General features: G+C 40.7%; 1 protein-coding gene across 1 annotated transcript; it reads right to left on the bottom strand.

Annotated features, from left to right (window-relative positions):
• Positions 1 to 326: 326 nt before the first annotated feature.
• LOC139162643 (centromere protein H-like) lies at positions 327 to 27286 on the bottom strand. The gene is made up of 11 exons (XM_070743250.1): positions 27028 to 27286; positions 24212 to 24264; positions 23953 to 24004; positions 19457 to 19531; positions 16749 to 16805; positions 15024 to 15087; positions 14806 to 14857; positions 14451 to 14614; positions 5430 to 5493; positions 3250 to 3452; positions 327 to 2159 (listed from the first exon to the last, which is right to left on the bottom strand). Exons 1-11 carry the CDS (start codon positions 27183 to 27185, stop codon positions 2142 to 2144), a joined length of 960 nt encoding a protein of 319 aa, XP_070599351.1. The 5' UTR covers positions 27186 to 27286; the 3' UTR covers positions 327 to 2141.
• Between the last annotated feature and the right edge of the window lie 38 nt (positions 27287 to 27324).

Below are 27324 nucleotides of genomic sequence, written 5' to 3' on the forward strand. Positions count from 1 at the left end.
TTCTCCCTTTAACAATTCCATACATTAAAAAAGGAATTGGTACCATTTATTTTTTTTATTAATAGCGTATTGTATGTTGGGTAACTTTATGAAATGAAATGTACATACCAAATATTATTTACCTAAATTCCTTTTATATTTCACTAGGACCCACAGGAACTTTTAGTGTTTGCAAAAATTCAGAAAATCTAAAAGAGGGCAAATACTTTTTTCACAGAAAGGTAAGTAATGGAAAAAAATAATGAAAGCACACAAAGTATATTTCAGTAAAAGGCAGACAGCACTGAAATGTGCATTCTATTAAGGAGTGCATTCACGACTGCAAGTCCATACTGTGGTTTTTATTATCCAACTCTCCAGAGGGGTTTGCTATATTTGTATTATTTGTTATACACCCGGCAATTAGAATTCATTTGGGTTTTGTGCAAATGCTAATATAGAACAAATCTTAAAATACATATGAAGAATATATCAAACAATAATAGAAATGCAAACAGTACATTCGGTATCATAAACAAAATTATTTTTACAATAAAAAAGCTGAATGGCTTAATAGATCTTTACCTACTGATTTAGTAAAACCCTGCATACACATTTGCATTGTAAATTGAATCCTTTTCTACTTAAACAGAACAGATGAAAATTCTTCTCAAGTTTGTGTAATCAAAAAATGTTGTTTCAAATAACATTTCTTTACTGGTTGATTGTATAGTTCCTCTTTCCTGTTATAAAAACATATGTGATAGCAAGTACATGTTTAAAATGAAATCAAATATTGATCACAATATTTGCCATTTCAGTGCTGCTCCACAGAAATAAATTTTGAATGTGCTTCATATAATTCACTGATGTGCATTATAATCATGTACTAAGTATTAAATACTATAAATTATACTTCATATTATTCTTGATTTATATATTAGTAGTGTACAATCAGTGCTATCCACATTAATCAGCACACATTTTTCCAGCTCCCTGATTCAGTGACTGAAACAATTCAATGATAGAGATGTTTTGATGTGCAAGTGATGAGCTTCTTTCAAAAAACAGGCATTTTGCTGGAGCTAAGTAAATATACATAAGAGATTTTTATACACTGAAATTCATGGAAATGCCTAGAACTCATCTGAAAACATTTATATTAGCTTTGATTGACAAGTTAATATTACAAATATTTAATTTATTGCAATGTAGTCAACTAGGATTAAAGATAGACATATGAAAATAAATTCCTGTCTATTCTGAACCAAATTTAACAATTGTGTATGTTGAGGTAGTATAGCACACAGAGAAGAGCTGGATTACTTTTTTTTAAATCTGAATGAATATTGTGCCTATCTGTAAATTACATTGTACAATGAGTCCACTAACAACATTTGTTGTATATACGACTCAAAAAAATAAAGGACACTTAAACAACATAATATAACTCCAAGTAAATCAAACTTCTCTGAAATCAAACTGTCCACTGAGAAAGCAACACTGATTGACAATCAATTTCATTTTGTCGTCAGCACATTTAACTTTGTACAGAACAAAATATTCAATGAGAATATTTCATTCCTTCAGATCTATATTTTATTTTATGTACGTTGGGAGCATATGCACCAAGACAAATTCCTTGTGTGTCCAATCACACTTGGCCAATAAAAATTCTATTCTATTCTATTCTATCTAGGATGTGTTATTTGAGTGTTCCCTTTATTTTTTTGAGCAGTGTATATATTCGACTTCTATGCCGCCCAATGCCAATGGGACTTAAGTTTAATTCACAGAATTCTTTGGAAGGACATGCTACTTGCTAGAAAGAACTAATCCTGCATTGTTCAAACTCTGAAAACAGCATGGTATTAATGTATCAATAGCAACTATAAGAGATAAGGAAGCTATATGCTGAATAGAATGAAAAAATAAATTTCATCAGACAATTAAAGTGGATGCTTCTGGTTACCTGAAACAGAATTCTCTTTGAATGAGACATAACCACTTTCTAAAGTGATTACCTTTTAGTCTCTCACAAAAGCACTTTGAAAAAAAAAACCCTTTCCTTTGATATCCAGAGAGAGAGAAAGTGAAGAAGGACTTTATTGTAAGTACAACGGTTTGTTATTCAGCAGTTATAAACTGCACAATGCTCCACCTTATTCTGGACCTCCACGCTGTAAAATAAAATATTATCGTTTAGCAGAAACAAAATCCAGTTCTTGCAAACATTGCTGATCAGAATGATATCTATCATGCACTCATTTACTGCTTTTCCTATAGAAATTCAAGTTGATATATGAAATGCCCCCCCCCCCTCCTATTTGATACCATAACAACAATCTTGTGAGGTAGGCTGAACTAAAAGAGAACTGGCACAAAATAATCCAGCGAGCTGTAGCTGAGGGAACTAGAACCCAATTTCCTCACTCCAACTCTTAATACCTTAACTATTTGTTTTTACTGCTTTCACATATACTCAAATGACACCCATTCTCTCTTCCACTCCCATATGATTGTTTCAGTTCCTTCTCTCAATATATTCCACTTGACTTGGGCAGAAGCTAGACCACATCTAAGTGCCAACTGGAAAACTGTAACAAACCCTTTCTCCAGCTGCAGATAACATGCCAAGCTATATTGGAGAGTACCAGGTTGTCTAAATCAGTTGTGTCAAATCCAAGATTTTTAAAGCTACAGAACACTTTTCTCTTGCCTATTTTTTTAGGGGATCTTTGGGAGAAAGTAACTAAATTCCCAATTTTCCTCTGTGCCCTACATTTATATTATGAAATTCCTGACAACAAACTCTTGGTAAAACTATTCAGAATTTGGAGAACAAGCACCAATAGATCAATGATATAAAGTAATGAAAAGGATGGATCTTGATAAGTAGAACTGACATAATAGCTGATACGCAATTGAGAGAGTTATAATTTTTAGTTATACATATCTGTAGATTACAGTTATTAACATACAGATATGTTTTAACCATATTATGGTGCTGAAAAGATGAATTCACATTGCCAAGGACTTTCTTTGTTTTGCAATAGGCAATCCATTCCTGGTTTAAACCACACTCTTTAATATTTTTTGGTAGAATCTAAACATTTTTCCAGCTGAAATTCATGAACTAATCCTTAAACATCTGTAATGTGAAATAAAATCAATACAATGCTAAAGTCTAAATTTTTATGTAATCATTTAATTTTTTAAAAACTGAAGTTTTGAAAATAATACATTTTTTTAAAAAAAATGAGAACTTACTTGAATGTATTCCATCTCTTCAACTGACATAGGTTTCCTCCTGTATTTCTGAGGTAAAGTTCTTACTAATTCTGCTGTGTCAGGTATACCTTGTATTCTACCAGTAAATAAAGTATTTTGAGAAGATGGCGCTTTGTTTTCTGAAGAAAATTGCGAGGCTACCCCATGAAGTGGAGGCACTCTTGACAGTATAGGATCTTGAACTGGAACAATAAGAGAAAACTATATTAGGAAAAATACTCTGGGTACCCTACATCAGAGGTCCCCAACCGCCGGTCCGCGGACCGGGCCGTTGGGGTTTTCCAGCCGGTCCGCGGCGCCGCTGCCCTCCCGGCAGAGGACATTATGCAGGACAGGGGCGTCGGGCAGGGCGGGGAGAATCAGGAGGCTCCTTTGGCGGCTGGGGGCTGCCTGGCTTTGTGATTTTGGCTGGGGGGGAGTTAGGAAGGTCCTACTTCTCCCCCCCCAGCCAAAAACTCAAAGCCTATCTGCTGGATACGGGCGATGAGCGGGACGAGCAGCGCCGAAGCCGGTGGCTGTGGCAGCTGCTGCAAGAGGCTTCCGCGCCGCTCTGTCCCACTCATCGCCCGTATCCAGCAGATAGGCTTTGAGTTTTTGGCTGGGGGGGGGGACTTAGGAAGGTCCTACTTCTCCCCCCCCAGCCAAAAACTCAAAGCCTATCTGCGATGAGCGGGACGAGCGGCGCCGAAGCCGGTGGCTGTGGCAGCTGCTGCAAGAGGCTTCCGCGCCGCTCTGTCCCACTCATCGCCCGTATCCAGCAGATAGGCTTTGAGTTTTTGGCTGGGGGGGGAGTTAGGAAGGTCCTACTTCTCCCCCCCCCAGCCAAAAACTCAAAGCCTATCTGCTGGATACGGGCGATGAGTGGGACAGAGCGGCGCGGAAGCCTCTTGCAGCAGCTGCCACGGCCACCGGCTTCGGCGCCGCTCGTCCCGCTCATCGCCCGTATCCAGCAGATAGGCTTTGAATTTTTGGCTGGGGGGGGGAGAAGTAGGACCTTCCTAACTCCCTCCCCAGCCAAAATCACAAAGCCAGGCAGCCCCCAGCCGCCAAAGGAGCCTCCTGATTCTCCCCGCCCTGTGGAGAAGTGTGGAGGGCTGCGTCACTAAGCTCCACCCCTCCATAACCCCACCCCCATTTGACCAAAGCGCCCCCCCCCCCACCGGGCCGTGGAAAACTGATCTAGCTTAAAGCCGGTCCCTGGTGCAAAAAAGGTTGGGGACCTCTGCCCTACATCATGAGTAAGCATGTTGGTCAATTGCAGCAAAACATTGCAGCTACCTTAAAGACTCGATAAAATTTCCTAATCTGGCCTACCTCAAAGGGCTGACAATGCCAATCTGGTCCTGATCATTGGCCATACAGGGTGGATAAGATGTGAGGGTTGTAATCTAGCACATATGGAGAGTCAAGGATTAAGGAAGTTTGACTTATATACATCATGTAAGACACTGAAGTTAAATGGTTAATTCAAAAAAGAATTAACTGAGACTGAGGCTCTAATTTAAGCTTAGAGTTACCCAGAAGAAACAATTACATTTGAACACAACAGTGAATGCTGTCAATATTTTTAGTGATGTGAAAAAATATTTTATTTTATCTATCAATTTTTAGTTTTTTTTATTTCCTACTTTTATTATTTTTACAAATAATCCAGGCAGTGAATATATCCAATACACCTTCCTCCTCCTATTTACCCCCTAACAACAACCCTAGGAGGTGAGTTGGGCTGAGAAAGTAACTGGCCCAAGATCAGCCAGCTGGCTTTCATAGCTAGAGTAGGACTTGAGCTAATGGTCTCTTGCTTTCTAGCCCTCTGCCTTAACTATTAGACCAAACTGCCCATCTCCCTCACAGAGCAACACTGTTATAAACTATGCCAGGGACCTTCAACCTTGGCAACTTTAAGACTTTTGGACTTCAACTCCCAGAATTCCTCATTCAGCAAAGCTGGCTGAAGAATTCTGGGAATTGAAGTCCACATGTTTTAAAGTAGGATTGGACACCCCTGAACTAGGGTTAAAGTTGGAAAATATATATTTGGTTTATGTATCATGCTAACCTATAATGTGAATTATAAACAATGAATTGCAATTTGAATGTCTTGAGCATAAATTATGGTAAGATATGGCGCCATGTGGACTTAGTAAAGATGTACTTACTTTTATGTTTTGGAGTACTTTGTCTGTCTGGAAACTTAATCAGTGGTGTATGTGGTTTGACTACCTAAAGAAATAGGAAAAGCAAGTCAATATATACATTTTATATGTGTGCAGTTCTGCCAAGAAAGAGTAAAATTTATGCCTTCTTTTAAACTGAAAGCCAAGTTGATATAGCCAAGTTGAGAACCAAAGATGATGGATTAGAAGCCAGAAGATTGTGAATTCTAGTCTTCTTAGGCACGAAAGGTAGCTCTTTCATCATAATCCCTCTCACATCAATATTGTTGGTGTAAGGAAAAAAGGTAAGATCATTATGTACATTGCCTTGATTGTAGAAAATAAAGGCAATATATAAATATAATAATGATGATGATGTTTCAGTGGAGATTAAGTGGAAGCTAATATAGTATCAACTGAACCAAGAAAGCAGAATTTAATAATTTAGGACTGGAATGAATGTATCTAATTTTACAACACTGCTCTGCTTTTTCAATTTTAAAAACTTGGACTCATTCTGTGCTAAAACTATCTTATTAATTCTAGGCACACCGCTTATTAATTTGCACTCAGGTGACATCCAAAGAAAAATACAGCCACAGTTATTACATTTCTTCTATTGTTTTGAAGAATATTGCCATCTGCAGATTTGCACAGTTGTCCAAAAATTTATTTTATTCTTAGCACTGCAGAGAAAAAAAGGGAAGACTAGGTTCCTACATACATAAACAAGAAATAATCAAAGAATATATTATCCTTTTTCCTTAAAGAATCCTGTGAATTTGGCAATTATAACATATTTATTCTGTCACTCAAGCCAAAAAGGATCTCTGAACACATTATATTTTGATACAAAACAAGAAAATCCCTGCTCATCTCCCCTTGGCACAATTTGGTGGAAAATCTATTTGCTAATACAAGGACACTTATGTGCCAGCTTTACCCTTTTCCTTATTCAGATTTTTTTTTCATATAAAACTTGAAATTCTGAGTTTTGAGTTTACAGAACCCTGGCTGATCTGAAATGGTTCGGTAGAGCAGGTAGTGGGAAGAAAATGAATGGAAAAAAGCATATGAGGAAAGGGGAAAGGAAGGATACATGCAACAGATAAAAATTATGACAGGGTCTGAATATTAGTTCATGGCTCACATTTTTAAATTTAAAAAAAAAATCACTTCCCAAAATAAAAGTGAGGATCATCTATAGAAATTGAAGAAGAATCACCTGTAGGCCATTTAAACCACTGGTACTACCGTAATCTTCTGCTAAGTGCAGGAAATACAAATCAAAAACATCCCAGATAGATGTCTATCAAGATTTTGCTTGAATACATCCAATGGTTGACTCCATCATATTCAAAAATAGCCAGTAAAGGCAGCATATTTAATAGGCAAAGAATGGGAGAAGAACTAGATGTGGCAAAAAAGGAGATACCATACCCCAGCCAATGCATTTTATGTTAAGTAATCCCAAAGAGAAATTGCTGCACCTCAGTTTTCAATAAGTCGAGCCAACAAGACCAGAACTAGTTTACCAATAATTATAGCAGTGGTTCTCAACCTTTCTAATGCCGTGATCCCTTAATACAGTTCCTCATGTTGTGGTGACCCTCAACCATAAGTCTAGCACCAATTCTCCCAACAGAGCTTTACGCTGATTGGCAGGAAGGTCAGAGGGACACCCCCACTGTAAACACCTGATTGGTCAGATTATAAAAATATGTTCCAAGGCACCAGAATAGAAGCTTTAGTTCCTGACAACATGGGAAATTTGTCTTTTCCCCTGTGAAATGGTCATTCGATCCCCAGAGGGGTTCTGACCCCCAGGTTGAGAACCACTGAACTATAGGATCACACACAGTCTACACAAAACCTTTAAATGCTTGACTTCGTAACAGCAATGGGTAGTTCCGGATAGATGTGTTCTAGATTTCTGCAAAGCTGTTCAAATAACAAACCATGCAATTCAATGATAAAAGGGCCCCTCAAACTTTTTTAAAATGTCAGACAAGTATTTGAGTGGAAATTTATATTATTTATATCATTTCTATTAAAACTGAGACAAAGTTAAATCCCCCCCCCCTTCTGACTTGTAGCATTTGAGTGTGGTGTGATTGTGCAGCATTGATTGTTTTTAGTATTAATGGGTTTTAACTTGTTTTTCTTAATATTAGATTTGTATTTTATTGTTATTGCTGTTGTGAGCCACCCCGAGTTCTCAGAGAGGCGCAGCATACAAATCTAATAAATTATTATTAATTTATTATATAATAATTATTATTATTATTAAATGTGGATCAGGATTTTATGCTGTGATGCAACAGGGGGTTGGACTTGATGACCTGCAGGGTCCCTTTCAACACTAACTAACTAACTAACTAACTAACTAACTAACTAACTAACTAACTAACTTTGCCTCCAATCTGGGAAACACGTTTTTTAAAATATGTACTTTGCCAGCCGTCTTGGCAAGCATTTATGGAATAAATCTCCAAGTGCCACTTTTTAAAACAACGTCTGCAAGGTCTCTTCGTGTTTGGGCTTCTCAGCAGCCCTTGCGACAAGCTGGTGTAACCTCTACTTGGAGAGGTCTGGGAATTGCAGTCCAACAATGCGGCGAAATCTCGTCTACCGATTTACTGGGGAGAGGAAACTCAAGGTTTTTAACCTGTACAAGACGGCTAAGAAAAGTCTCCGGAGCGACCGCAGTTTTCCCATTGAAAACTGCCAGGGAAGTCTCCGAGGTTGGCTGGCCAAGACTGAGTTACAGATACCCAGGTGGGTCGAATCCACTTTGTAAGACTGGGGTTCCTTCTCCTTCCCGCTCAAGGACACCAGCACCGGTTAGTGCAGCTAAGGACCGAGGATTCGGACCCCAACTTGCAGGCCCCAGAAACTTGCCCAGAAGCGCAGCGGCAGGCAGTTTCCAGGCCCACCCAAAGCTTTCGTCAAGAGACTCGCTTTGAAGGACTTACCTGAACGACCCTACTGGCCGCCGCCATCTTGCTGCCCATGGTGATACGCCGCCCGGTCAAAGGAAAGAGCGCGCCCGCACAAAGCGTTATGGGAGCCGTAAGGCGGGGTCTAGCTAAGCCCCTCCCTTCACGAAAGGCACGGCTTAGAAACCAAGGAAGCCGCTGTGATGTTTACACAACGTGGCACGGAGTGTTTTTCATGCAGCTATCCAATGAGGAATTGGTGGATAGCCAGTTTGTTTTAAACTAGCAAGTGATTTATTTATCCAACTTCTATGGCCGCCCATCTTAAGGACTCTGGGCTGCTTACAATTTAAAAGGGCTTGTTTAATTTCACTAAAATAACTGACTTTTAACAGATTAACAGAGTTGACCTTGCAGGTCATCTAGTCTAACCCCAACCCAAGCGGGAGACCCTACCTCTGCCTCTATTTAGAACCGAACTCACAACCTCCTGATTATGAAGGAAGAGCTTCACCTCTAGGCCACAGCAGCTAGCTACTAATTAACTATTTAATACTAATTAAGACTCAATTAATGATTAGTTATCCCTTGTTTAAAACTGATTTATCCAGGCTTACATTATCATCATCACCACCATTATTATTATTATTATTATTATTATAATACAACACAGCAAACAAGATCACTGCTGGATTTCGTATTTCATCACCAGTCGGGCGCTTCCCAAGCACCTAGGACTGCGTGATGAATTATGTTTGCTGATCCCAGTAAAGCTGCCTTTTGCAATTGACAGATGGAGATTTTGTCAATTCCGATGGTTTTCAAATGTCTGCTGAGATCCTTTGGCACTGCGCCCAGCGTGCCAAGTACCACTGGGTCCACTTTCACTGGCTTATGCCAGAGTCATTGCAGCTCGATTTTTAAATCTTCGTATTTCACGAATTTCTCTAGCTGTTTCTCCTCAATTCTGCTGTCCCCTGGGATTGTGATGTTGATGATCCATGCTTTCTTTTTCTACACAAACAGGATGTCTGGTGTGTTATGCTTCAGAATTTGGTCAGTCTGAAGTCGGAAGTCCCACAGTAGTTTGCTTACTCATTTTCGACCACTTTTTCGGGCATATGATCCCACCAGTTCTTTGCCACTGGTAGATGGTAGTTTTGGCACAAGTTCCAGAGGATCATCTGTGCCACAGCATCGTGTCTATGCTTGTAGTCAGTCTGTGCGATCTTTTTGCAGCAGCTGAGTATATGATTGATTGTATCATCTGTTTCTTTACAGAGTATTATTATTATTATTGTCAAAGATGTATTTTTGCTATGTAGCAAATAAATGTTTTCACTATGCAAATTGTTTGCTTAGCACCTTTTCATATTTACACAAAAGTACCATAGCAACCACAGTCTGATTTTTAAAAAATATCTGCACATTCAGATATTTGCATGATGTGTTCTGGCCTACAACAGAATATCCAGTCAGATTGTTACCAAGTCATTTTGAAGCATTGACATTTTTTCTTCATCTATGGATGATACTTTTATTTATTTGTTTGTTTGTTTTGTCCAATACACAACAATACACAATGAGGGTTATAGAGAATATAATCAGGCAGAATGTATTAAAGGGAGAATAGAGGAGAAAATAAAGGAGTAAAATATAACTATGAGAGAATAGCAGAAATAGATATAGGGATAGAAGAGAAGATATATGAGATATATGAGATATGGGAGAGACTATAGGACAGGGGACGGTAGGCACGCTGGTGCACTTATGCTCGCCCCTTACTGACCTCTTTGGAACTTGGTGAGGTCAACCGTGGATAGTCTAAGAGGCTTGTCCTCTGTCCTGGTGCTTCTTGACCTCTCAGCGGCTTTCGATACCATCGACCATGGTATCCTTCTGCAACGGCTCGAGGGGTTGGGAGTGGGAGACACTGTTCTCCAGTGGTTCTCCTCCTACCTCTCCGGTCGGTCGCAGTTGGTATTAGTGGGTGGTCAGAGATTGACCTCTAGGTCTCTCCCTTGCGGGGTGCCTCAGGGGTCGGTCCTCTCCCCCCTGCTATTTAATATCTACATGAAACCACTGGGTGAGATCATCCAAGAGCATGCTGATGATACCCAGTTATACATCTCCACCCCATGTCCAGTCAACGAAGCAGTGGAAGTGATGTGCCGGTGCCTGGAGGCTGTTGGGGTCTGGATGGTGTCAACAAGCTCAAACTCAACCCAGACAAGACGGAGTGGCTGTGGGTCTTGCCTCCCAAGGACAATTCCATCTGTCCGTCCATTACCCTGGGGGGGGGGAGGAATTATTGAGCCCCTCAGAGAGGGTTCGCAACTTGGGCGTCCTTCTCGATCCACAGCTAACATTGGAACACCATATTTCGGCTGTGGCGAGGAGGGAGTTTGCCCAGGTTCGCCTGGTGCACCAGTTGCGGCCCTATTTGGACAGGGAGTCATTGCTCACAATTGCTCATGCCCTCATCACCTCGAGATTCGATTACTGCAACACTTTCTACATGGGGCTACCTTTTAAAAGTGTTTGGAAACTTCAGATCGTGCAGAATGTGGCCGCGAGAGCCATCGTGGGGCTTCCCAAATCCGCCCACGTTTCTACAACACTCCGTGGCCTGCACTGGCTGCCGATCAGTTTCCGCTCACAATTCAAAGTGTTGGTTATGACCTTTAAAGCCCTACATGGCATTGGACCAGAGTACCTCTGGGACCGCCTGCTACCGCACAAATCCCAGAGACCGATAAGGTCCCACAGAGTTGGCCTTCTCCATGTCCCATCGACTAAACAATGTCGTTTGGCAGGCCCCAGGGGAAGAGCCTTCTCTGTGGCAGCCCCGGCCCTCTGGAATCAACTCCTCCCAGAGATTAGAACTGCTCCCACCCTCCTTGTCTTTCGTAAATTACTCAAGACCCACCTATATCGCCAGGCATGGGGGAACTGAGACACCTCCCCCAGGCTTATTATATTTTATGTTTGGTATGTATGTGTTGTTTGGTTTTAAATGATGGGGTTTTATATGTTTCTTCTCTTTTAATATTAGATTTGTTCCACTGTAACATTGTTTTTATTATTGTTGTGAACTGCCCCGAGTCTTCAGAGAGGGGCGGCATACAAATCTAATAATAATAATAATTATTATTATTATTAAAGTGTTGGGGGTTAGGGGATGATACTACAGAGTCCGGTAGTGAATTCCACGCTTCTACAACTCAATTACTAAAGTCGTATTTTTTACAGTCAAATTTGGAGCGGTTAATATTAAGCTTGAAGTTGTTGTGGGCTCTTGTGTTGTTGTGGTTGAAGCTGAAGTAGTCTTTGACAGGCAGGACGTTGCAGTTACTAAATTGTATCTTGCATTTAAATTCACCCCCGCATCACTGAACAATTAATTTGACCATTAACCATCCTACACTTTCTTAAACATCTCTAGCAAAATCAGTCTATCTTTGAAAGCAGGCTGCACAGTATTTAACAAATTCTTAATGTTTCACAAACCTTTTTGTATTTTAAACTTCTCAATGGGGCTTTTCTAGTAATAAAACCCCCAAACCTTTTCTTTGGTAGGACAGCTTTTATTGTCTTAAAATATTTTCCCCCCTAGCATACTCAGCTTCACCTATTTAAGAAATTTCCAGGCCTCATACATTTTTTGCCAATGCCTCTGGACATAACCAGTTTGCTATCTTTTGCAAACTAGTGCCCTAGAAGTACAAATGGTAACATGAACTGTAGTTATAACAGCACTGTATTGTCAATTGTCTGCCTTTTTGTCCTCTGACGTTTTCCTAATAGATTATTTTGAAAGGGAAGTTCCGACTTTTATCTAAGTACAGTGCACATATTGCCGTAGAGATAATAGCCTCAATTGGAATTGTATAGATCTAATTTTATTTAAGAGAGCAAGATCCTACTGCCATTTTATATGGATCCTTGTGTGTCTTGGTTCAAAATATTTATTTCTGTCTGGAACATTAACAAGAGGCAACCTAATAACACAGAACAATTAAAGTGTAACATTTCTGCAAAAAATTCTTTATCAACATTTAGGAGATAGCTGCCTATTTAGACATGTTATACTATATTATCTATTTATCAGCTATGAAGATGTAAAGAAACAGACTATTACAAATACCTTACAAGAATGGCCTTGCGAGAAAATACTGTTCAATAATATTTGGCAAGATCAACTAGGTATATTTGAACTGCCGATGATTTATTAAAAAGCTACTGAAGTTAGACATTAAAAATTGTAACAAGAATTTAACAAAAAATAATAATAAAGTTGCATCATACATATGCATACATAACATGAAGAGAAAGCACAGGGTAAATTGTGATTGAGAACAAAGTGGCTACCTTTGTAAAGATCTGCTTTTGCCAGAAAGCCTATTGTTCTATTATTACTGGAATCAGCAATTTGAAATTTATGCAAAATTAAGAGAAGGAGATGTGAATTATTTTACAGTTAAATGAATCTCCTATAATAGCTTCTTGGATATATTAACAATGACTAATAGAATTTCCCTTTTGTTGCCATATCAATTATATTTCAGTGGAATATATTCTTGTACAGATACATAATTCTTAGAATATGACTAGTATATTACAAAAACCTGATAGATTTTTCTATTATCTCTGAATCTGGAAATCACCGAAAGAAAATATAGTCATTAAGTTGATGTTTCAAATACCAGTCGCATTTTTCTCCAGTTGTAGAACAATTGTCTTCAATGTTGGATCCTTTGCCCAATTGACTTCACTTCCCCTAATGAGAGTCTGCAATAAATATTATTTAAATATAAAATAATCTAATTAATTATATAAATATAAATGAATAAATAAGGATTTTTGTCCTCAATTATTTGTCCTCAATATTGTTTTAAGATGCAAGTAAATACAAATTCCACAACAAAAGAAGCAATCAATTATTGCTAGGTTGTATAATTTGTAAATTATATTATGCTTCTAAAAGGAAGTGTTTTTAAATGTTTATTTATACACGATTTGCTTATTCTTAGAATAAGCCTTCCATCCTTCCGAGGTAGGTAAAATGAGGAACCGGATTGTGGGGGCAATATGCTGGCTCTGTTAAAAAGTGCTATTGCTAACATGTTGTAAGCTGCCCTGAGTCTAAGGAGAAGGGCGGCATAAAAATCAATCAATCAATCAATCAATCAATCAATCAAATAAATAAGAATATATAATAAATTCAATTTATACAAGCAGTTCTTGATTTATGACTGCAATTATTACTTTACGTTTACAATCATTTTTATCATTAAGTTAATTACCGGTATATAGGTGTCATAATCACATGGTTGTTAAGTGAATTATGCAGTCATAAATCTGAATCCATACTCCAGAAAGGGTATTTTTGCTGGAAATCTGCAAACATGGTGCAAATTGTGGGACCATGGGACACTACAACCAGTCATAAATATGAGTCATTTATGTGAGGACTACCTTCAATCTGAAAATGAATTCCATATAGAGCTTTATACCTGTAGCTATAATAGTAATTATGGTGGTAATAATTTCTATCAATAAACATTGAAACTCTAACACTCTACAGATGGTCTTTGTTTAAGGACAACTCAAACGTATAAGAGAAGTGGTAGTTACAACTGGTCCATGTATTTACGTTGTTCACAGAATCCCTGCAATCAGGATTGAGATCCAGGTGCATGGCACACATTTTCTACATCACAGCACTTTACAGTCACAATTGCCATTTGTGACTTTTGCTGGCTTCCTACAAAGTCAATAGAGAAGCTGGCAGAAAGTCACAAATGGAGACAGCATGACATCTTCGCTTAATGACCTGTCATCATTCACTTAACAACAGCAACCGGAAGTGCTGGAATTTTCATTCCTAGATAGTGCGGCCAACTGACATCATGCTTTAGAACTAAATCACTTGGCAATGAAAATTCCAATCCCAATTGCCAGAGTTAACCAAGAACTACCTTGCATTTGATATCAACATTTTAATTTTCATGTTTCAAATCTAATACAAATAAATTCATCCTACCAAGTAAGATATTATTCTATCTATACAAATACAACTCACCTGGAAAATGTTTTGAATCAATGTCGTCATCTGAATTTCCTTTTGTAAATTTTCACGAGGTTTCGTCAACATTTCACCAACCTCCATATTTTCTAAATCCTCTTTTTGTTTTGTCTTCATATCATGTATTTGTGCCAGTTTACATTCTCCAGCTCGCTTTAATTCTATTGTAGGATTGGAAGGGGAGCAGGGAGAGGGAAGATAGTAAAGCTATTCATTAGAAAAATGACCTCAAGAACATGACCTGCATTCACTATATTTGTAGATTAAGTAATGAATTTAACATTTGAAATTAAATTTGTGTTTTAAATTAATTTATCCTACTGATTTTTTATCACAACAAATTATAACATACCTAATCTGCTCTTCTTAACGTCATTCAATTTTTCTTCCAGTTCACGGGATTGCTACAAAATCAAGTGATTTATATAAATATATGTATATATTAAGAATTTTCATATATCCAGATTAATACAATTTACAAAGATTAGCTTTTCAAATATGTTACACCGTGTTTCAAATGATAATTTTATAGACAATAATAATTAATATTTTAATATAATGGATAGTCACCTGCTTTGATTTAAGTATTGCTGTACTAAGCATCATGATATGTTTAATGGTATTCCAGATAAACCTAATGAGAAAATATAGAAAAATCAACAAGATCTACTAATACGTGAAACCAAATCATTTTAGATAGATTTAAAACACTGGAATATCTTGCTTACCTTATATACTCGAGTATAAATCGACCCGATTATAAGCCAAGGCACCTAATTTTGCCACAAAAACTGGGAAAACTTATTGACTTGAGTATAAGTCTAGGGTGGAAAAGGCAGTGGCTGCTGGTAACTTATAAAAATGGAATCCAATAAAATTACATTAATTGAGGCATCAGTAGATTAAATGTTTTAGAATATTTATTTCAAAGAAAACCAGTAAACTGTGCAAACATTTTGACCAATTTAGTAAACAGTAAAGTTTATTGATGATTCTGACAATGGTTTAGCTGTCACGTCAGAATAACGTCCATTTGTTCTAAAATTGTGTTCTAGATTATGATAACTGTAGTTGAGATATAGCTACATCCCACAGCCATGATGGCAAACATATGGCAGCATGCCAAGCAGTCACCCAGCTGAGTTCCACCATGCATGCCCATGCGCGCCTCCCGTTAGGCAGTTGATTTTTGGGTCTCTGCAACACTGTTGGTTAATCAAAACGCAGTTAAAACACTATACAAACCATCGAGACTATAACTCTATCCAACAGGAACAGGAAATACCTCACAAGGGCAGATAGAGGTAAATCCTAGAGAGGCAGGAAATACATCACTGAACAATGGAGATGAATGCTAGAGAGGAATAAAGCTGACATAACACCTGTAACAGAGTAGGTATGCACGGAGGGGGGAGGGGGGATGGCGTGCCCCCCCGCCCCCCTTTTTTTTGTTTCCAGGAGGCTTCAGGGAGGCCTGCTAGGCTCAAAACAGGGCATGGGTGGAGGTCGCATGCACACTTTTGGCACACAAGGACAAAAAAGTTTGCCATCACTGTCCTACAGGAAGCAGACTATTTGGACCTTTTCAGTTAAAGTTCAGGTCTGAGAATAGATGGTGATAAGCTTTAGTGAACTATTAACCAGATAAATAATATTTGTATGGCTGGCCAAGTGAAGATTCTTCTCAAGTACAGTGGTACCACTACTTAAGAACGCCTCTACTTAAGAAATTTTCTAGATAAGTACCAGGCGTTCAATATTTTTTTGCCTCTACTTAAGAACCATTTTCTACTTAAGAACCCGAGCTCGGAAAAATTTCCCAGGAAATTTGAGTGGCACGAAGGCCCAAACACTTTCCTGCCATTCCCTATTTATTCCCAGCCATCTCGGGTTTTTCTGGGCTGCCAGAGGAGCCTTTTGGTGGTGCTTAAGGAGGATTTGGCAGACCAGTGCGAACGGAGCATTTTCCTTCCTTTGGGCCCTCTTTTTTTTTAAGCCTTTAAGTTTTGGATTTTTTTGATTCCCCTCACCTCACCTTCTTCCTTAGGCAGTGACTGCCCTTCTCCCCTTCTTCCTCCTCCTCCTCCCACCCAAATTCCGAGCTTGTATTTCTTTCCTAATGGGTTTGCACGCATTATTTGCTTTTACATTGATTCCTCTGGGAAAAATTGCTTCTACTTAAGAACCTTTCTACTTAAGAACCTGGTCAAGGAACAAATTAAGTTAAGTAGAGGTACCACTCTATATTGTGGATAAGTTTACAAAATGCATTCCCTTCATGATTTCAATGCTTACTTTGAATCATCATCTTCATTTTTCAGTTTGGTTCTAAGGGCATCAGTTATTTGGATCCTATAAAATAAAGAGAAAGTAGGTATAAGATTGTTTTGACCCATGTATTAGTGTACTTAGAGTTTTTATAATACTAGGATCAATTTGTATACCAAGTATATTTCTCCCCTCTCTACAATTTCACATAGTGTCAAGCATACGCCAAAGATGAAAAACAATGTTAAGTAAACAAGTTTTTATTTTAAGTATAAGCTTCCATACTTTTAGCAGATTTTAATATTTCTCTCAAGATGCCTATTTCAATTTGTAGCTGAACTTTTTCATCTGATAAAAAGAGAGTTTAGATCTGGAGAATTTAGCATATTTTAATCAATTGGCTCATAGTGGTGACTTAAGAGAGAAGCAAAACAATATTAGAAAAAACAACAGCCACCTTGAGAAAATCATAACTTCAAGTGCTCTCAATCCGTGTAGTTTGGCAACAAAACAAAAAAGGGATCTTTTCAGGGATTTCTACATCAAGATGACTTGGTGGTATTTCATAACACAGGCACTACACCCCGAAGAGCTCCTTGGTTTACCGAGGAACTCCGGGTGTTGAAACGCCAGAAGAGACGTCTAGAGAAGCGGTGGGGGAAAAGTAAATCTGAGTTTGATCGATCACTTGTAAGAGTTCATATTAAGACTTACAAAGTGGCGCTCAAGGGGACAAGATGTGTGTATCATGCCACCATGATTGCATCAGTGGAATCCCCCCTGGCCGCCCTGGTTAGGGTGACCCGCTCCCTTCTAAATCGAGGGTGGGGTTTGGGGACCCCTTGCAGGGTAGTGCCAAGGATTTTAACGTGTTTTTTGCTGATAAAATCGCTCAGATTCGGATGGACCTTGACTCCGATTGGAATGCAGTGTCGGTTGACAACGAGTCAGTCGAGGTGACAGGGGCCCGTCTTTGTCCATCTGTCTGGGAGGAGTTTGACCTGGTGACGCCTGATGAAGTGGACAAGGCCACTGGATCTGTGAGTTCCGCCACCTGTCTGCTGGACGCATGTCCCTCCTGGCTGGTTTCGGCAAGCAGGGAGGTGACACAGAACTGGGTCCAGGAGATTGTCAACACTTCTCTGAGGGGGGGCGGGTCCTTCCCGGCTCCCTACAAGGAAGCACTTGTGTGCCCTCTCAAGAAGCATTCCCTGGATCCAGCCGTACTTAATAACTACCTTCCAGTCTCCAACCTTCCCTTTATGGGGAAGGTTGTTGAGAAGGTGGTGTCACTCCAGCTTCAGCAGTCCTTGGAAGAAGCCAATTATCCAGGCCCTCAGCAGTCAGGATTCAGGCCCAGCTACAGTACAGAAACTGCTTTGGTCGTGCTGATGGATGATCTCTGGTGGGCCCAGGATAGAGGTTTATCCTCTATCCTGGTGTTTCTTGACCTCTCAGCGGCTTTCGATACCATTGACCATGGTATCCTTCTGCGCCGGCTGGAGGGGTTGGGAGTGGGAGGCACTGTTCTTCAGTGGTTCTCATCCTACCTCTCCGGATGGTCGCAGTCGGTGTTAGTGGGGGGGTCAGAGGTCAACCTCTAGGTTTCTCCCTTGTGGAGTTCCTCAGGGGTCGGTCCTCTCCCCCCTGCTATTTAATATCTACATGAAACCGTTGGGTGAGATCATCCAAGGACATGGGGTGAGGTGTCATCAGTACGCATCTACATGAAACTGTTGGGTGAGATCATCCAAGTACATGGGGTGAGGTGTCATGATGACACCCAGTTATACATCTCCTCAGCGAAGCAGTGGAAGTGATGCCTGGAGGCCGTTAGGGTGTGGATTGGTGTCAACAGGCTCAAACTCAACCCTGACAAGACAGAGTGGCTGTGGGTTTTGCCTCCCAAGGACAATCACATCTGTCCATCCATCTTCTTGGTGGGAGAATTATTGACCCCCTCAAAGAGGGTCCGCAACTTTGGCGTCCTCCTCGATCCAGTTGACTTTAGAACATCACCTTTTGGCTGCGTCGAGGAGGGCGTTTGCCCATATTCACCTGGTGCACCAGTTGCGGCCCTATTTGGACCTGGATTCCGGGGGTGGCAGTAGAATAATGGAGGATGGAATCCAGGAAGTGATCACCTTGGCGTGCTTAGCAACCTGCCAGTATACGTGACATCAAAGCTCCGCCCCTGGAATCCCTTCTTGGGATTCCCCAGCTTCTTTTGCTTGTGGCACGGCTGGGGCATCCTTTCACGTAAAGATTAAAAAAATTATTTTTACGTGAAAGGACCTCCCTTTGTTTGTGACGCCGCTGCGGCATACTTTTCTGTAAAAATAAAAATAAATAAAAATAAAAAATTCGTAAAAATAAAAAACGATGGGATTCCGGGGGCGGAGCTTTGATGTCACGCAGTGTTCGGAGTTCGAGTTTGGCCGAACTTTGCGTGAAGTTCGCCTGAACTCGCCGAACCTGAACACCGTTGTGTTCGCCCATCACTAATTACAAATACTGCATGGGTGCTTGGCTGGTTGGAACTTTGAGGACTAGTCATAACTACCATTCATTCAGCACTGTCATAACTCTGAACAGTAACTGAATGTATTAATTTATATTTTGTTCTATTTTAAAAACTATGGTTTCTTGGCAGAATTATATATTTTAATTGGCTGTATCGAACACAGATATTATAGAGAAATGCAATAAATGAAGCATATCAATAGAGTCTCTACCTTTGTAATGTTAAAGTTTTGTTCTGATACGATAGCCTCATCTCTTCCAAGTCTCTTTCCAATTCTTCTATGGAACTAAAAATAATAAGGAAAAGAAGTTTAATAATTAATAACTTGTATTATCTCAGAAATTAATGTTAAGATCATTTGTTTCATATCAGGTCTACAAGGGTTTTGCTGAGTGACAGAGTGACGGTCAGACAGAGTGATTCTGTATACAGTGATAACCAGATAGTTGTCTGTTTTGATACCAAAAGTGGTTTCCCCCCATGTTTGTCAATAGAATGTAAAACAGCAAACCAAAATTTAGTGATAACATATTTAAGATTAATACATTGATTTAAAAATAATGTTTAATTGAATTTCTATCACAACAGAATAGGAAAAGGATGTAAGCTTATGATTTGTTATGAGCATAGAATTGGAAATGGAAGTATAAACATGTTTTGATTCCTTAAAAATAGGATGGGATTCAGCAACAGAACAAAACATATATAAGCCACTAATGCAAGAAGTAGCTTAATGCTTCTCATGACTAGATAAGGCATATACAGTGATACCTTGTCTTACAAACGTACCGTATATACTCGAGTATAAGCCGACCCGAGTATAAGCCGAGGCACCATTTTTTGGCACAAAAACTGGGAAAACTTATTGACCCGAGTATAAGCCGAGGTTAGAAAATGCAGTGGTTACTGGTAACTTATAAAAATGGAAACCAATAAAATTACATTAAATGAGACATCAGTAGATTAAATGTTTTAGAATATTTATTTTAAAGAGGGTAAACAATATTTATTTCAAAGTGGGTAAATAAAAGCAATCTGATATTTACAATAAATTAAATAAAATTAAATAAATTAAAAAGTAAAAAAAGTAGTTCAATCAGCAACCAAGCTAAAACCTATGAGTCAAAATCCCTCAAAACAGGATTTTAGAGACTTAATTTTTCTCTCTATAATCCAATGATAAAGTAGAGAATATGGAATCAACTCCCCCTGGAGAGTAGGACTGCTCCCACCCTCCTTGCCTTTCGCAAAGTCCTGAAAACACACCTATGTCGCCAGGCATGGGGAAACTGACATACCCTTAGCTGCTATGATTTCTGTATGGTTTGTCCAGATTGTATGATTGTTTTTATAAGGGGTTTTTTAAATTGTTTTTTTAATATTGGATTTGTAGATGTATTGCTTGTTGTGAGCCACTCTGAGTCCTTGGAGAGCGGCGGCATACAAATGTAATAAATTGTTGTTCTTGTTGTTATTATTATATTATTATTACTATTATTATTGGAGGTCTTCCAACCCCCTGCTTGGGCAGGAGACCCTACACTACTTCCAACCAATAACCAACAAAGAATCCCTACCCCGGTGAATGGACAGGCCTTGAGGTAGATATACGACTCCTGGCACTTTTGAAACCCTTTTGCAGAATAACCCTTTACTCCTAGTAGTAATGCTTACTCAGGGCCTCTTTTTCACTCCGAGGACCGTTTCTGCGCACATTAGACTGCCATCCCCATTTGCCCCCCCCCCCCCCCCGGCCGGTCACAGACCTTTATATTCTGTTTCCTGTATTTTGCTTTTCCTAGGAATTTAATGAAAATGAATAATATTCGGGCCAGGGAAATGAGGAAAGGGGTCGGAAGAAACCCTTGCTGGGACCCTCCTTTTTGTCTTCTGAGCCACCGCAAAGGGTTTTTTGAACATTGATTTTTCGGGGGTTTTTTTCCTATTCAAGCAGGGATTCATCTAATAAAAATCAGGAGTCACTAACAGGGTATTTCCACACACAAAAAAAGAACAAAAATCCCGCACGCCAATCAACCCGTCCAAATTTCGGGCGAGGGTTGATCCCGGTCAGCGTGTGCTTCGTGATGCAATTTCAAAGACACATCCATGCAGAAGAGAAGTATTCTCCCCCCTCTCCTTTTTTCTCCCCCCTCACTTGATTTTAACAACAGTTTCACCTGAAAAACCTAAGAAAACAATCACGCAATACCGACAACAAAGCCCCATTTTCACCCACAACCCAGCACAATGCAAAAAACAAAACAAAAAACCAACCCACAACACACCAGTAAACTATTCAAACTAACATGTTCCTATATAATTTTGTTATCTAACTGGACCAAAACGTTTGTTACTCAAAATCAAGTTTTTTAAAAAAAGATTTAAAAAAAAGAAACTGGGTTGCGAAGGATGGTTTCCTTCTCTCTCCCCCCCCTCAGGTTGGGCCTCCCTAACCTCTTTATCCGTCGCTTTGTCCACTACTCCCAAAAGCGCGTAGAGGTCCAACTCCAGCAGTTCTTTATCGACCGCCATTTCCCTCACGACTCGCTTCTTCAGACGGTTGCCCACCGGGTTAATTCTCGTCGAGCTCTTTTTTTTTCCTCCCTTGCCCGCCACACACTCCTTCGCCCCTCCCACCCCAACAGCGATTGGACTTCTGGGAAACGTGGATTTTTCTACAGAGGAACGTCTCTTCTCCAGACTGGAAGGTGGAAGTCGAGTGGACTACAATTCCCAGCGTGCCAGACCGGCCATCTCGTCATCGCGCTGCCGTTAAAAACTTTCCCGAGCCGTGATTGGACAAATCGCCTGAAACCTCAGAAAGCTGCTGCGTCAGGGATAGGGGGGGGGGAAGAGTCTCTAGGAAATGTAGTCACAGAACAGTACTGTATTGTATTGCATTGCATTGCACCCGCTAAGATCGCAGGGTCGTAGAAAAGGCTGTAAGTATTCAACTGGTCGTCGCTAGCGGTAAAAGGAGCAGTAGGCAAGACTTTAAGGGGGGGCGGAGCAGAAAAGGCCTGCTGGGTTAGACTATCAGATTATCAGGCTAGACGCGGCTGTGGGAAGGGTAGGGCAAAGTTGCCAGCCAACTGCTCCGACGGCGCGAGAGAGGAACAGACGATGCGAAGGTGGGGGGGGGAACTCATGAAGCAGGAATCCCCCCCCCCCACCTTCGCATCGTCTGTTCCTCTCTCGCGCCGTCGGAGCAGTTGGCTGGCAACTTTGCTGGAACGGAGAAGTAGCTGCAGGAGCTCCAAGCAGGAAGTAAAAGGGGGCTCCGAGTGACGCGGCTGTGGGAAGGGTAGGGCAGCTACCTTCCCTTCTCCGTTCCAGCAAAGTTGCCAGCCAACTGCTCCGACGGCGCGAGAGAGGAACAGACGATGCGAAGGTGGGGGGGGGGGACTCATGAAGCAGGAATCCCCCCCCACCTTCGCATCGTCTGTTCCTCTCTCGCGCCGTCGGAGCAGTTGGCTGGCAACTTTGCTGGAACGGAGAAGGGAAGGTAGCTGCAAGGCGCCGACACGAGCTCCAAGCAGGAAGTAAAAGGGGGCTCCGCGGCTGTGGGAAGGGTAGGGCAGCTGCCGGGCTCCCGCGGTGCGCCCTCTTGTGGTCACCCGGCGCCCTCTTGTGGTCACCCGAGTATAAGCCGAGGTCGGGTTTTTCAGCCCATTTTTGGGGCTGAAAAACTCGGCTTATACTCGAGTATATACGGTATTTGGTTCTGGGACGAGGTTCTTAAGGTGAAAAGTTTGTAAGACGAAACAATGTTTCCCATAGGAATCAATGGAAAAACGATTAATGCATGCAAGCCCAAAATTCACCCCTTTTGCCAGCCGAAGCGCCCGTTTTTGCGCTGCTGGGATTCCCCTGAAGCTCCCCTCCATGGGAAACCCCACCTCCGGACTTCTGTGTTTTTGCGATGCTGCAGGGGAATCCCAGCAGGGGAATTCCAGCATCACAAAAATGGGCGCTTCGCTGGCAATGGAAGTCCGGAGGTTTGGTTTCCCAGCGAAGGGAGCATCAGTGAAATCGCAGCATCGCAAAAATACCGAAGTCCTCAAAACTCCACCTCTGGACCTCTGTGTTTTTGTGATTCTGTGATTTCACTGAGGCTCCCCTTGCTGGGAAACCCCACCTCCGGACTTCCATTGCCAGTGAAGCGCCCATATTTGAGATGCTTGATTCCCCTGCTGGGATTCCCCTGCAGCATCACAAAAACACGGAAATCCGGAGGTGGGGTTTCCCATGGAGGGGAGCCTCAGGAGAATCCCAGCAGCACAAAAACGGGTACTTCGCTGGCAACGGAAGTCCAGAGGCGGGGCATCCCAGCGGCGGCACTGGGTTTGTAAGGTGAAAATAGTTTATAAGAAGAGGCAAACAAATCTTGAACCCCGGGTTTGTACCTCAAAGTTTGTATGATGAGGCGTTTGTAAGACGAGGTATCACAGTACTATCAGTCATGGTAGTTATTTGAAGGACACCCACTCACCTCTGCATATTTAGTATGTATTACTCTGAGATACATTTTCTAAGAAATAAATTCCAGTCAGGTAAATGTGGCACATTTTCAAGTAAAACACAATATATATTAAAATCTTTAAAATACAAGTTTCCTTAAAAATAAAGAAAAGTTACATCAATTCTAATTTTCAAACAGAATACTGTATTAACATGCTATAATAACAAATTTTGAAAACATACCTCTCTAATATTTTTTCATTTCTATCTTGATCTGGAATGTTTTCTGCAGCTGCTAAACAAAAAAGATATACGGTATTTATAAATGATAGCTGAACAATCCTCCCATGTCTCAACACAAATATGGCATACAAAACTCCTATGCTACAGAGAAAAGACAGTAAAAAAACTTTACATTTTAATTTTGCTGGAAACTTTAACCTAATTTTTAAATATTTACTTTGATAATATAAAATAACAGTTTGAGTTTTTATGAACTTACCTGAATTGATTATATTATATTCCATAAGATGTTGACTTATTTGTTCCTTGATTCTAAAATAATGAAAAAAACAGTCACAAAAAAATTAGAAAAAGAAAATGCAATTGTTGCAGTTACTGCAAGACCAAATTGGATTAGTGTTTATTGAAGATTTTAAACTCATAAACTCAGCTTATGTACATTTACATATTTAAAATATCCTAAATTTAAATTTGGAAAAATTATGAAACCATTGCAATATGAACACGATTTTTCCATTTACACCACTGTTCACAGATTTTAAGTTTGTTGTTTGTTTGTTTGTTCGTTCATTCATTCATTCAATTTCTCCCTGGGGACTCTAGGCGGCTCACAGCAGAAATGTAAAATATCAATAACAATACAAAAACCTCTAAAACAGTTAAAAACAGTTTACAATTCACACAGTTAGACCCCTGCCTACCGTTCATGGCTGGATCTCCCTGGTTACCACCATAAGATTAGCAGCCCCAGGGCAATAGGGTGGGAGTAGTCCGGATCTCAGGAGGTAACTGGTTCCAGAGAGCCGGAGCAGCCACAGAGAAGGCCCTCCGCTGCGGACCTGCCAGCTGACACTGTTTAGCTGATGGGACCCGGAGAAGACCAACTCTGGGCCCTTACCGGTCTCTGGGAACTATGTGGTAGTTCCTTTTGTAACTTTTTTGTTGTTGTGGCAACACACTTCACAGGCCGTCAGTTTTTAGAGATCTTAGGAGCATCTTTTATTAAAGATGTGAGCATTGCCTAACTGAAACAACACTAGAAACATTTTGATATATTAAAACTGACCTTGCTTGTACTTCTACCTCTCTAGGTTAAAACAGTCGCTTTGGAGGGAAACAATAGGGAAAAATATTTCTAGGTATACTGTAATAGCTTTAGCTTTACTAGATAAATGGTCAAAACAATGGAAACTGCAGTTTAGTGTTTCCAAATGTAAAATAATGCACTTGGGGAAAAGGAATCCTCAGTCTGAGTATTGTATTGGCAGTTCTATGTTAGCAAAAACTTCAGAAGAGCAGGATTTAGGGGTAGCGATTTCTGACAGTCTCAAAATGGGTGAGCAATGTGGTCGGGCGGTAGGAAAAGCAAGTAGGATGCTTGGCTGCATAGTTAGAGGTATAACAAGCAGGAAGAGGGATATTGTGATCTCGCTATATAGAGTGCTGGTGAGACCACATTTGGAATACTGTGTTCAGTTCTGGAGACCTCACCTACAAAAAGATATTGACAAAATTGAACGAGTCCAAAGACGGGCTACAAGAATGGTGGAAGGTCTTAAGCATAAAACGTATCAGGAAAGACTTAATGAACTCAATCTGTATAGTCTGGAGGACAGAAGGAAAAGGGGGGACATGATCGAAACATTTAAATATGTTAAAGGGTTAAGTAAGGTTCAGGAGAGAAGTGTTTTTAATAGGAAAGTGAACACAAGAACAAGGGGACACAATCTGAAGTTAGTTGGGGGAAAGATCAAAAGCAACATGAGAAAATATTATTTTACTGAAAGAGTAGTAGATCCTTAGAACAAACTTCCAGCAAACGTGGTTGGTAAATCCACAGTAACTGAATTTAAACATGCCTGGGATAAACATACATCCATCCTAAGATAAAATACAGGAAATAGTATAAGGGCAGACTAGATGGACCATGAGGTCTTTTTCTGCCATCAGTCTTCTATGTTTCTATGCTGGCAGCTCTAACATGTGCCAGCCAACTGATTTTTAGCTCTCACAGAGGCTCTGGGAGGGCGTTTCTAGTTTCCAGGGAGCCTCCAGGAGGATGGGGGAGAGCTCCAGGGAAATCTTTGGAGCCTGGGAAGGGAGAAACATGAGCCTACCGGGCCCACCAGAAGTTAAGAAACAGGCTGTTTCCAGCCTCCAGTGGGCTTCCAAGGGGTGGGGGAAGCTGCTTTCGCCCTCCCCAGGCATTGAATTGTGGCTGTGAGCACTCACACATGCATGATAGCATATGCGCATGCTCTTTCGGCACTTGAGGAAAAAAGGTTCACCACCACTGCTCTAGACCATTTGATGGAAGCTAAGAGCAGGGGTGGATTGCTATTACTACTGCTACCAGTGCGCTGCATGCGCAGCTTTAGTTGTCTTGCGTGCACATACAATGTGTAGTTGTCCCCGGCGCGTTTTTGCTTCTGTGTATGCGCAGGAAGCAAAAACATGCTGAAATCTCACGAGGGGATAAACACACACTTATGGGATTTTGGTGATTTCTTGTTTCTGCGCATGCATGGAAGCAAAAACAATCACCAAAATCTCACACGCGCATGTCCCCTCGCAAGATTTTGCTTCTGCGCACAAAGCAAAAAAATACCAAAAATTGAAGGGGAAAAGATGACTGCGCCCATAGAATGCCACCCGAGCAGTCGTGAACAAATTGTGTAATCTGGCAGCCGCCATCAGTGTGCAGTCCCCTACTACACGGGTAGCAACTGGCTAAGAGGGTTTCTAAAGCAGCGGTCGCCAATCTTTTGGATCTCAGGGACCACTAAATTCATAATTTTAAATCTCGGAGACCACTAATATGATTTTTTAAAAAAAAGATATAGTATTTAGTGCAATATTAGAAAATGACATAATTTTTACGCAAACCCCCAAAATTTTGTCCGTGACCACTAGTGGTTCACTGGTTGACCGAACTGAGCTGGAAGAAGCTTCTTGGATGAGAAGCGAAACGTCTTCAAAGAAAAAAGAATAGAAAGTCCAGTTGCCTCTTGGGGGAAAAAAAAGCACTTTTGGGACAACCGTGATGTAGATGATTGAAAATCTGCATAGACTGACCGATAGAGCTTGAGCAAGTCGGGCGTCTTCTCTTTCTCTCCGTTGAAGAGCAAACGGGCTCCTTCCTCCATAACTCCTTCTGCCGGCTTACCGACAGCCGCCACCGGCGATGCCTCGCCTCCTATCTCCAGGTAGTCCGCTACGTCCCGCGCTTCCATCCCGGCACTGCCGCCGCCGCCGCCCAAACCTCTGTTCTTCTTCCCGATTTGCCCGAGCGCTCTACCGCAGCTCCACTGGGTGCTCTTTCAAATAGCCCGCCGAACCGAGTCCGCGTTACGTGAGGAGCATATCGTCAGA

Source organism: Erythrolamprus reginae, chromosome 2 (assembly GCF_031021105.1).
Source record: "Erythrolamprus reginae isolate rEryReg1 chromosome 2, rEryReg1.hap1, whole genome shotgun sequence".
Taxonomy (NCBI): domain Eukaryota; kingdom Metazoa; phylum Chordata; class Lepidosauria; order Squamata; family Dipsadidae; genus Erythrolamprus; species Erythrolamprus reginae.